Source organism: Anopheles funestus, chromosome 2RL (genome assembly GCF_943734845.2).
Source record: "Anopheles funestus chromosome 2RL, idAnoFuneDA-416_04, whole genome shotgun sequence".
Classification (NCBI taxonomy): Eukaryota; Metazoa; Arthropoda; class Insecta; order Diptera; family Culicidae; genus Anopheles; species Anopheles funestus.
In genome coordinates this window covers 23,033,183-23,045,714 of record NC_064598.1, presented here as the reverse complement: position 1 = coordinate 23,045,714, position 12,532 = coordinate 23,033,183, and the positions used below count along the sequence as shown (strand labels likewise).

The window sequence follows — 12,532 nt, the reverse complement described above, 5'->3', positions numbered from 1 at the left end:
TGAGAAAAAAAAGTACAATTTACAAGTTGTTATTCAACAAACAATTGCTACAGAATTTCATAAAAACAGAAAGCAGAATAGCAAAAAACAGATCTTTGAAAATATTTGACAAACAATCAACATCACCTGATGTCTCTCTGAAGCTGCTTCAAGAGTTAATATTTACATAAAAAACCGTAGTTGAACATCTGATCAATAGTAAAATAAAAAGGTGAAACTTTGCAGCATTCCACTCGGTTGAAAAAGTCTACAAATTTCAAGCCAAACGTCGCGCCACTCACGCCAGACAACATTCAAGCCGACGACAAAATTGTCGAACATATTTTCAAGTATCAATATACCGGACAAAATGAAAGAATTTGAGAAGCAGATAAATTAAATTAACTGTCCATTTTATAGACGCCGGGAGACTATTTTTCGTAAACAACTTTTTTTCGTTTTAAACGATCTAAGCCATTAAGTAAAGTCTAGACAAGGTGGGGCTGTGAAAATGATGTGTAATTAATTGATTCGATTAAAATGCTTTGCGAAGAAGTTAGCTAAATTAATTCAATTAACTTGCCCCAAAAAAAACGGTACTATTCTTTGATTAATGTTTCTCTAGTGTTGAATTAATGGCAGAATTGTGAAGCTTTCTTGTTAAACAAGGATTTTTGGGAATTGAAAAAAACAATGATGAATGTTTCAGAATTTCAACAATATTCAAAGCATAGGAATTACGAACAATGCGGATGCTGTAATTTTTAAACATACTCAAGGCGACAATCTGCTTTGTTGTTGAGGTACTTTGTGTAACTTTATAGCGAAACTCCAAAATTGGCGTCGAAAGAATGAATTATAAAGCTGCTTGGACAGACAAACTTACATTTTCGTTTCTTATGTATCTTCAGTGAAACAGACAGAATAAAAGCTCGACTATACATAAACGTTAAAGTCTCTCAGAAAGAGAATTCTAAGAAATTGTTCTATTGTTCGCAACTGTCAAGCGATATGTCGCTAGTATGTTTGTTCTGTTCATTGTTCTGGATATTGTGCATAGATAAAGAATCTATTGAATAGAAAGTTTGCAAAGTCGAAAATTGGACAACAAAAGCGTTCCGCTCTGAGGCACACAAAATATCCAATTGATGTCAATTGTCTTTCGAAGCTCTCCCCCCCCCGCTCCTCTCTCTCTCTTTCTCTCTCTTTTTCTCTCTCTCATTCTCTCTTTCTCTTTTTATACATTTCTATTTCTCTTGTTGGCTTAACGACTCTTAAGGTTATGCCGCCCATTTCAGGCATACTAAACTTATTTTTACCACGTAGACGTAGCCGGATGCTACGTGGAGATGGTCTGAATGGGATTTGATACCCGGGCCTGTTGTGTGGAACTATCGCAGTTTATCACATACACCACCACGCCACTCCGTCTTTCGAAGCTGAATTACAATATAATTTATGTACAGGTCGAGCTACAAAGTTCAAAATACTTTCATTCATATTATGGTTGAATCTCTCGGTCGTAAATAATATGTACTTTTCTTTAAAAAAAATTGAATGGTATTACTGGACAAGCGACGTAAACTACCCATGAATGTTGAACCATTTCTGTTGAAATGGTCTTGAATTGAACAAATAATCGTTCCCATCATGCGCTTCAAACACACTGCGGTGTGTATTACATTTTGGGATTAGAATTATTTACTAAGCAGTTGCCAACACGCCGCTACCACTTCATCGCAAGAGGAGGTTTTGTATGCAAATAACTGCTTCACGGACTTCATCAAACATCCTAATTTTAGAAAGCATTCGATCGTTCTAATTGACAGGTATTGGGGAAAGTTACGTTTTTCGAACAAAACGGTTTCAATGGTTGTGTTTAATCAACGGTTTGCCGCCTTCCACCTCCTGCTCAGAGCTTTTACGACCCCGGAAGGACTGTTTATATTTGTGGCTACACAGTTTAAACCGCAGAATTATCGACACTTGGTCTCGCGCTGGTAGATGAACGAACGTTTCGGCCTCCGTTTTCAACGTGATCAAGCGCAAGAGGTTCTTCCAATATGGAGGAAGATGGGGAACAGTTGTATTGGTTGCTTTTCAATGTACCAAACACGTGGGTTTGCGTGAACCATAACGATCATTCATGGCAGAAAGGATGGTTTACTCTTCCCTTGACCCTCGTGCTTGTATTGGCTGTTGGGTTTTTTCGGGATGTTTACTTAGCACAACCCTCGTCAACTATTCTGGTACGGTTACGGTCAAAGTTCGGTAATTAGATAGCGGCCAATGGTGTTGGGTTAAATGAAGGTTAGGTGCTTCACCTGGTGCACCTGGTGCCGGTATTTTCTATCTGTGCGTTTATTATAAGAATCTTTTGATGCTGGCCTGCGTTTAAACAGGTCTATTGCTATACAATGAAGGTAATAATGTGCCTAGTTTAATTTGATTCTCTGTAATAATCAGCTGATCACGTGCGGGGGCAACCCAATTGCCACAATAATGGAGAATTATTTAACAAAAGCTTCAAATTTTGTTGAGCAAATTTTCCCGTAATGGATATGATATTAATTCGAGATATTTTTGTTTGATCAAATATCAATGCTCTCATGCTCAATAATTTATTTGGTCTAACCGTCCATCATAATTATTGAAAAAAATGTTGTTTTCACCATAAGCTTTTAAGCGACAGTCATTAAACACTTACAGTGAGCGCATAAACTTCATAAATATTTTGCTCATAAAGGTGAATTATGGCCGTTATTGGCATGAAAGAATAAAATGAACGATGAGGTTTGTTAACAGGACAATGGAAATATACTAATTGTTCACTAATTAGCAATAAAATAGTGCAATAGAAACAAAAACAGCTCCAAAACTCAAAATTTCACTGTTTATATGCACAAAAAAATTTCTTCTACATGGTTTTTGACGCATTTAAGCGGGAAAACTGAACATATTGCCACATTTTTATTGTTTCATCTGCACGTAAAGTGGACAATAAGTCGACGAAGGAAATTTTTTGACATATTTCACTTTCTCATTTCAAGTTTTGAATAACTCAATTACGTTCAATAAAGACTCAATTTTGAACTTATTTTGATCGAGAAACAAGAAATAAGTACCCACAATATTTTACACCTTAATTGAATAATTTCATCATTCGTACGGTCTGCTATTTTCCAGACCAAAAATCAACAACTCCACCCAGCACGTTCCCTCGAACGTGAGCAATCAATTGCCCGGTGTGAAATCAAATTGAATTTATCATGTGGCTCTAAATTATGGATTGTTGCATTTCTGCTTTGTTTCGCAAATCGTTCCGTTGCCAAATGAATAGCATCCGTTCAAAATCCAGCTTTATGGCAGCCGGCCAACAGGAAGCACAAGAAAAAACTGCCGCTGGAGCTGAAATTAAGTGTCATCCACACCTGTTCCCACATATTGTCTCAAGCGTCAGCAGGAGGTGTCCATTTATTAAGCTCACCTGACGGGAAATACTCCGAGTGCTTTTCGCAAATGCCATACCATAACGGTTTTGTTTTTAATCCTATCAATTTCATGCAGGTGTGGATACGTTAGGGTGTTTAGAGAAATGAGACTTTAACGCAATCGATTTTTTTTTCGTTTTATTATTTTTTTGCAAAGATAAATTGCACAACTCATGAATAAATAAGAAAAGTGAAGATATTAATTGTAATTTATCTTTCGCTACGTATCACAACTCGACGTAACGTAAAAAAAGTTACGATAAAAAACAGATAAATGGTTCATCATCATTCTATGTTCATTCGCCATTTCCAAAAACCGTTCCACCTATCAACCGTAATGTGGCTCAAGACCCTAAAACCAGACTAAATATGTTTCGCTTTACTTTGCGTTTCATTTCAGATACAATCTACGCTCCATCAACAGGCACACTCGTCAAAGTCCATCAAAACGAAAGGATCAAGAAACCGGCAACGAGTCCCGGTCGAAAAGTGAAATGTGATCCTTTTTTTGTGTGTATGTGTGTCCATCGTTCTTACACTTTCGGTGTGTTTTCTTAGTTTTACGCGGTTTTATATTACCCGAACCCACAGGGAAAGGAAAGAAGACACCCGGCTGCTACTACTGTCCGTCCGGCAGTGTAATCTATCTTCGAGTATTTAATTAGGCGGAAACGATTCGTCAAGTCAGATCGATGGCTGACCGTAAAGACGGAAGACGAATATGGCTACGATGGATGGGACCATCGTTTGGCCATTTCTTCACCCATTTAACCGCTCACCTGGTTGAGTGATTGGGGGTGCGTGAAAGATGCTGTCTTTCAGCTAGGAAAGGAATTTGCAACCCCGTGCTCGTTCCCTTTTTTTGGCGGAAAATGAAGCAAAGAGATAAAAGTTTATTTGCGCTTTTGTGTTGTGTGCATACATAAGAGAAGGAACAATTCTACGACAGACTGATTGATACGCCTATCATTCATATGCGATATGGTTTGCGGTTAGTTTCCATATGTGTTATGCTTTTTCTGGTCAACAAATAAAATCACAGTGAAAAAAAAAGCAAAACAGAAAATAAGTCCACCCCCACTCAAAGTGAACAGGGCTTTTTCGGGAGTAGCGAACCGTCAATAACGATACCATCTCGAGTGAATAAGCCATTGCTGATTCTTCCCTACACGAAGGCAGTTAAAAGAGAAAGAAAAACGAAAGGGAAAAACTAAACGTACGTAAATAATATCACCCTGCTCCCTGGTGACGCTTTCCTTACATGTGTGGTGCGGTTTGTTGATTTTATTGGCGAAACTCTTTTTTGGGATTTATTTTCCCCCGGTTTCGATTTGCATCCCGAAACGCAAAATGGTGACGAAAAATCGTTCTGCGTCGTTAGAAAAACAAAATAAAAACCGTAAAGAAAAACCAATACGTTGGTACAAGTGAGAAAGGCGGGAAAATAAGAAGAAAAAAATATCCCCAAAAACCGAGACGCGCGCCACGGCGCCAATATAAAGTGAGTGAGTGTGTTACCACAAAACCGCATTAGTGAAAATGTGCACAAGGACCACGCGTTGCTACTGGTTTGGTGGTCCCGGTCGGAAAAAAGTACTCTGCTATCGTTGTGTCTGCTTTCTGTCCGTGTTGTTTGTGCTGGGTGTTGTACTGTTGCCCGCACCGGTTGAGTGTGGCTGCCGACGGTTGGAGCAGAAACCGTGCGAAGCGATCTGTGTCCGCACGAACACACTGAACCACCGGTTGGCGCATGGAACGCGGCACGAACGCGTGGAAATGGGAAACGCGTCTACCGATGCGTGGACGTGTGAGCTACGGATCGTGGTGATCATGCCAGCAAATACGAGCGTCGAAGCATCGCTGCCCCGTGTACAGCCCGTGCTGGAAAAGGCGGAAAGTTTTATCCGCCGTGAAGGCATCATTCCGCCCGGCGTAGCCATCCGGCGGATTCCGTTCGACGATCGGTGCGAACAGGCACGGGCTACGGTGATGGCGATGGATGGAACGGGAAGTGACTCGTGCGGGCATCTCATTCTTGGCCCGAGCTGTGATTTTGCTTTAGGTAAGCATCTTCTGTTTGTGTGTGATAATTGTACTAAAATCCTATTGTTTTAAATTAATTGGTTCAACAGTTTTTATATATTTTTAAAAAATGTTTTTAAAACTGATTAGGTCTGGTTTAACCACTAAGGTTTATTTTGCTACTTAAATAACATTTTTATAAAATATTTTTCAATAATTAATCACTCTGTATCAATCATGAATCATGAAAAAAAATATTGAAAAAAATATGAAAAAACTAATCTAAAATCAAAATTACTTACACTTTGCCATACCATACCGTTCGATGCAATAATCACGTTTGACGGTGAAACCCTTTAATGGATGCTCGGTTTCAATTAACCACGATTCAAGTCTCTGATATGAAATGATATAAAGTTCATTTCGTTTATTTGTACAAGCTGTTACCGTCATCAAATAAACATTAACCCAGCAGCACCATAATCGGAATGGTCAAATGAAATCAAATTAAATAGAATCACAATGATAACTATCACACCTGCTACGGTTCCATGGGAAGGGGAAACAATATATCGATCGGTGTACCATCATTAGAGGGATTTACTTTGTATTTGTTATCTAGCGAATCGTTATATACCGTAACACATGTTTTGATAGTAGCTCTGAACGATATATTTGCTGAAAAAATAAATACCCGTCGACAATAAAATTTTATATAAAAAAGATAAAAAGTATTATGTCATATTGTTAAGTACATTAAATGATATTAATCATTCAAAATAATTTATAATTGAACTCTTCATTTTATCTTGTGAATTACAAAATGGAACATATGATAGTTTAATTCAATGCAAAAAAAGAACTTTTTTTTTGGTAAATGATGGTAATCGTTTGAACACGTGCTGAACATCGTAACGCAATAAAAGAACGCCTGCCATAAAAATGCCTTTGAAGCAATTTAAAGCTATCAAACGAATAACTTTTGCCATATCCATTACCATCATACGTACCATGCGCCTCCATTAGGTGTAGAGCGTTACCTACGAGTAACGCGTGCTAACGCTGGAAAGCTTACATAGGTGGCGCTTCGGCTTACCCTTATCTGGAAAGCTTACTCTCCCAAGACAACAACCGTTATCCATTTCGACTGCACGTTACACAAGAGAAATGAATTAAATGAACACACACTGCATTACACAAAAATAGCTCCATTTATTTACAAAACAAAAATTGTTTACTAATTTTTATTTTTCACTTTCTTGGTTTACTTCACATAATTGGCAATAGCGCCCGTTGCTCGTATAGCTCGTTACATCTACAATGATGGAATTCCTGTGATAACTGGTGCGGGATATACATTCGATTTCGAGGAACCAAAGACGCACTGTGAAAATGAATTCCATATGCTATTCCGCACTGGGTTGGTCAGTTTCAAGCGGATGGCTTTCTTCATGATAGAACTTATACGGCAGTAAGTATATCTTTATTCTATTTACTAAAACGAATTATTTTGTTTTACATAATGATTTAATGTTCTCATCATCGTCGGTGTGCATTTGAGCTATTGCTCAGGTAAATCATAAATCATCGATTAACGTGGAAATAAGTTTTGCGAAGCCTTTTATCATTCTAAAATTTGAATCCTTTAAGGAAAGAACAGCAGCTAAATTTGTTGACCGCAGTAGAATCATTGGGTCGGGCATCCTCCGTTTATCAGATCGTGTCGAATAAACGCTCAATATCCGGTCCGTTCGGGTCGATTAAGCAACGTAAACAAGAACAAAAGCTTTGTGGATGTCATCTTTCCGATAGCATAAAAATGTAATGTAATTTTACTGCTAAACTGTGATAAAAAGAAATTAAAAATATTCATTCAAATTTAATGCTATGCTCTAAATTACCGAAGAAATATTCATAATGACCACCGTAACCTATTTTTTATATCACATTTACTAATACAATTTTATCACTCGTTTTTTTTACACTATTACAGTTTCAAATGGAACCGTGTGGTGTACTTTTACGATCGACATAGTTACTACAATGTGGCAGGTCCGCAAACGGGCCACTTGCTGATGAACACGATGGCGGAATTTTTTCGCCACGAAAACATCACCTACTCGCCCTTCTCAACCGATTCGGCTCGCACAAACTTTACCGAGAGCCTTAAGGAAAAGGTCGGCCTCAGCTATGCAAGTAAGTAAACACACCGTTTGGCAATCCGTTTGCTGACTTTCTCAGGGTCGGTGCATATTAATATGTATTAAACAGAATATTAATCAATTGCAAACCGATTGCGAAATAGGAAATTTCGGAACAAATATTTTAGCTTTATTTTATTTATATATATTATATTATTATTCAAATCATTTTAAACAATCATGCTTAAGTGGTTATGATTATGCTTTTTATTTGAGAGCTTAACATAAACATTTTTATTGTGTCTTTTACAACATTTCGGTTAATTCTCATCTGTCATCTGATATTATCTCCATAGACTTCAAATCTGCTCTATTATTATAATCAAACCACTCAAACAGAGCAAAACTAAATCTTCATCATTTTCCTTCTGCTTGATCTTGGGCTTCCCATATTGATTTGCACAAGCAGCGCAATTCCAACAGACAACTGCACAAGACGATGCCCGCGTGTCAAACACTGCGGAAGGCAAATGCAAATGAATGGTACATTGCAGTTGTGGGCCTGGAACTTGCGTCGTGTCACACTTCGCACCCATATACTGTACACAACGAGTGCTTGACGAGTGTCGATTAAAACGGCACTGCACGTAGCTAATTTTCTGACAAATGCATTTACGATAAGCCACCCTTCCGTCGCGATGCATTACCCCATACCCCCCTTTCGGGTGCAAAATCGCAAGCAGCTCGTCGTATCAATCAAATTGCCACGAAGTTTCGCTACAGCTAGTCCGTTCGATCCGATCGATGAAATGTCAAAGTGGTTAACGTCGGTAGAATACGCAAACAATCTGCATCTTTCTACCATTTATCGTTCCGTCTGCTGCCTGCTTTGTTGATTTGTTGACTGGCGTATTGTAAACTAGTGTTATAATCGACTTCTCAAAGCGTATCGTTTTGTTGCAAGAGTGCGTAAGATATGTTGATGTCAATATTGGGTGAGATTTCCTTAAGCGTGTACAATGATCTTTTGTCATGTTTGTTGGAAATATGATGTAAGTCTTAAAGGTCTTCAACACTATCCGTTGGAAAGTTCATTGTGTTTCATTTCCTTAACGATAGTTTATTATGGGAAAAACTAATTTACTTCCCGTTTAGTCCAAGTGCTACGGTACTTTTACAAAAGCATGCACCACGATTTTGTGTGCGATGTGAGTGAAGTAAGTTGCACATCCATATAGTTGCATAGTTGCATATCCGTATGTTTGCTTTACCTTTGTTATTGAAGAATAAAGCCGAAATGTTTGTTTTATGATAAGAAACTCATATTGACGGAAATTATATTTATTTCAGGCACATGTTTGAATAAAAAAGACATTTTCTCGCTTTACTTCACTATTAAAAATATTCATTCAAAACCTACATTGCCCTCTGGGACCTTCAAACGTTGCGTCTCAATGTTGACCACACACTGGCAGAAGCTTTCCGTTTTGTTCGTAAAGACGCTACCCATGTGCGAGGTTCCGTTCGCTACTATCATCGCCGCTGGATCGTACGCGGACTGAAGATTAAGCGTCGTTATAACAAAAACGACCACGAGCCGCCCATTTTAGATGGAATTACAAATTTATTTGCATTTGTCTTTCGATCCGACATAAGTGACTGGCCCCCGCTTGATCTGCCCCACAATCCACTCGCTTTGCGTCTCCCTCATATTGTCTCCAGCGATCAGCTAAAGACCACCCTGCCCGGACAGCGCTGCAAGTGATTGAAAATGCGACAAAAAAAACGAAAAAAAAATAACACACAACCCGAAGCGTCGTCTATCATGTGTCGTGTGGAATGTTGGAGCTTGTTTCAGATTTACCTTTTTGCTGGCAGGCGAGTTTGATATTCGTCTGCGTGCCGCCACTAGTGCAGTCGCGTTCCATAATGGACTCGCGTAAATACGATGCGCATGGACTACGCAAGCAAATCGCTCAGGTGCGGCGCTGAACTTGAACCTGGAATCTAATTTTAGACGCTAGCCGTTTCGCTAAACCTTCATCGATACCATCTGTGCCACCATCCTGTGTCCTTTCTCTTCCGCGCGCTGTACCAGCCAAAAGCTTGCATAGAATTTGATTATAGACATTTGACACGCATGGACGGTAGCAAAAAAAAAAATAAACTGAAACATTTGTAAACAAAACCATAAAGACTGCTTCATTGCGTTCAACACACAGTGGCACAAACAATTATTTAAAAAAAACTAGGAGCTAAAAATTTACATTTTGCATTAGTTGCCAATAGTTGCTAAATTCATATTTTTTATATTCGAATTTCAAATAAGGGGAATATTTTAAATGAACAAAATATAAGCAACAAACTATGTGTGCAATTTTTATGGTGCAATAGATCATCGGAATCGAATTTTCAGCTTAAATTAAGTATGCAATACATCATTTGCTGAGCCCAAAATGACCTTGGAATGCTAACGTCTGTGGAAAGCTAACGAATTTGGTCAAAATCATGTGTTTACCATAAGTACAATGCGTTCCCACTGATCCCCTTTTCACACTCTGCCCAGTCTACAACCAACCACGGACGGGGGTGGCACAGTTAATTGTTTATTGATGATGGTTTGGAATCTCAGATTAGCAGTGTATCAACACCAGCTGTAGTACTGAGCCAAAGCCGTACTACGTAATTGTGGCAACTTTAATGTGTCATACAACCTGCCATTGAACGTGGCACGTGCGTTAGGTTTTGTGCAAGCACAATTGTCCCCAAACTGCCTATTGCCATACGCTTATATTTACAATGGAACGCCGATTATCCGTGCTCCGAGTAAGCGAATATCACGGATAATAGGCATACCTCTTTTTATTGATAAATATTAATGTTTAGTAAAAAAAATTTCTAAAGCAAGATGTTAATTTTCGGCACTCAGTTGAACTTTGCGAAATAATTCTGTTCGATTTGGTCGAACATGAGCCATTGTTTCATTTCCTATTGAGGTTTTTATTTCTTGCCATCACCGGTTGGCAGTTAATATGTCAATTCGCCTTTGGAACTGTCATTTCCGTGCTGCACGGATAATGGGACAGCCGGATAAAAGGTACCCGTATAATCGGCGCTGCACTGTACTTCAGAACTTTGATAATTTATGACTCTTTAATTATTACTTTTGTAATGTTGTCGTATTTTATTCAATTATTTGCATAATTGTTTATGTATAGCTTTCATTTGCACTTGTAAAAAACTCGAAACTAAATAACAAAAATGTAATATTACTTTATGCAATCATCTCTTGAAATTGCTAGTGCTTTTTTATGTCTGAAGTGCCGCGAGGCCTAAAAATCTAGATTCGTGCTCATACAAAAAACGTACGTTTTTAAATGATAAACAGCATTTTTTTCTGAAACCGGTCTCAAATTCGAAATTCTGAAATTCCTAGAAGTGCTTTCTAGGAGGAACCGAATAACTTGACATGTTTATCACGTGTTATTTTCAGAATTTGCTTTCTTTTTTATTCATTTATTTGCGCTCGATTGTCATCACTATTGTACTGAATTTTGTACAATGTTGAAAAGGCATTTCCTGTTGGTATTTTTCTTCATATCGAGCATACTCTGCCTGTTTCAACTTTAAGTCGTCCTCCACTTTGCCATGAATTAATATTATTAAAACCTAATTACCAGCTTAAAGTATCTTCTTTCTTAATAGAGTCACATTTTTCGATTCCCAACATTTTCTACGAAACATTTACATCGAAACTCTGGTAGCCTAGCATAAGAGAAAATAAAGTCTTAAAAATGTTCATTATGTATCAGTCCATGAATGTATGCGCCAAAAGAGACATAAATCGACCAGCACTCAACACGGCTCCTGATGAACATAGACAGAACAGAACTAAAAGAATATCAGCGATATTTCGACATGATACGACTGTTACGGACGATACTACCAAGCCGACCACTATCATTTTTTTCTTGTTCGTAGAAAGCTCTCAAACTCCAACACACAAACGAACATTGTGACGGACCTTATTTTTGGACGTCCCATGTTTATTTCTTCGGAAGCAAGAACTTTTCTCGAATCTCGTACCACGCTACACGATGTCAACCATTCCATTGCCATATCGAGGAAAAGACGATGCGCGATGTGTTGGGCATGGCATAATAAAAAGGAAAGGGCTCAACTATTTGTATTCATAAAACTTCCGACGAGTTTCGCCTCACAATGACTTCCGAGTTACTTTCTACCACAAATCTGACATTTATGAATATATTTTTGTTTTGTTTTAACTAACCAGCGTTGGCCATTTTTCATCACATTGCTATCGGTGGTTTCGTATGCGGAACCTAGCTTGTTGAATATGTTTGTAATTTGCCTACTCACCCCACGGTACACTATTTGCAGCAGGATATAGCCTTACAATATGGCCACCTGTCAGTCGACTGTGTAACCGTAATCTGTCTGGCTTGCGCGTTCCGAAAGCACTGAATGATTATGGGACTTTTATGCACTGGATCTGGTTCGCTTGTCCTCTTGATGACTGTAGGTCTTGTTCATTTGGTGAAACTTTAGTACAGAAATAAGGTCAAACTTTTTTCCTCCCCCAAAATACCGAATAATAACAAATCATTTCGACATTGTCTTTTTTCTTTTCGCTTATACTGTTACAAAAAAAATGGATGTACCCAAAGTGAAGTGTAGCACTAAAAACAAATGATACAGATCCCACGTAATTGTACGAGAGAATTTTCCCAGCGTGACAACATTTGTATTTGGGCTTGTATGCAAGATACGAGAATAAAACAAATACCCTCTCATGCCTGACCGAACGAGTTTTACGAGTGTTTAATACGCACGTGAATGAAATCATGCCTCCATTTCTTTCCCAGCCACTGTTCAACA

At 38.3% G+C, this 12,532-nt stretch overlaps 1 protein-coding gene across 1 annotated transcript in view; it reads left to right on the top strand.

Moving 5' to 3' along the window:
* LOC125762229 (atrial natriuretic peptide receptor 3) overlaps positions 1–12,532 on the top strand; it is a 106,634-nt gene that overhangs the window by 93,108 nt on the left and 994 nt on the right. Inside the window, exons 4-6 of the mRNA XM_049424086.1 lie at positions 3,871–5,532; positions 6,780–6,963; positions 7,486–7,688. Of these exons, the coding sequence (XP_049280043.1) occupies positions 5,010–5,532; positions 6,780–6,963; positions 7,486–7,688 (910 nt within the window). The 5' untranslated portion in view covers positions 3,871–5,009. The remainder of the gene's footprint in view (positions 1–3,870; positions 5,533–6,779; positions 6,964–7,485; positions 7,689–12,532) is intronic.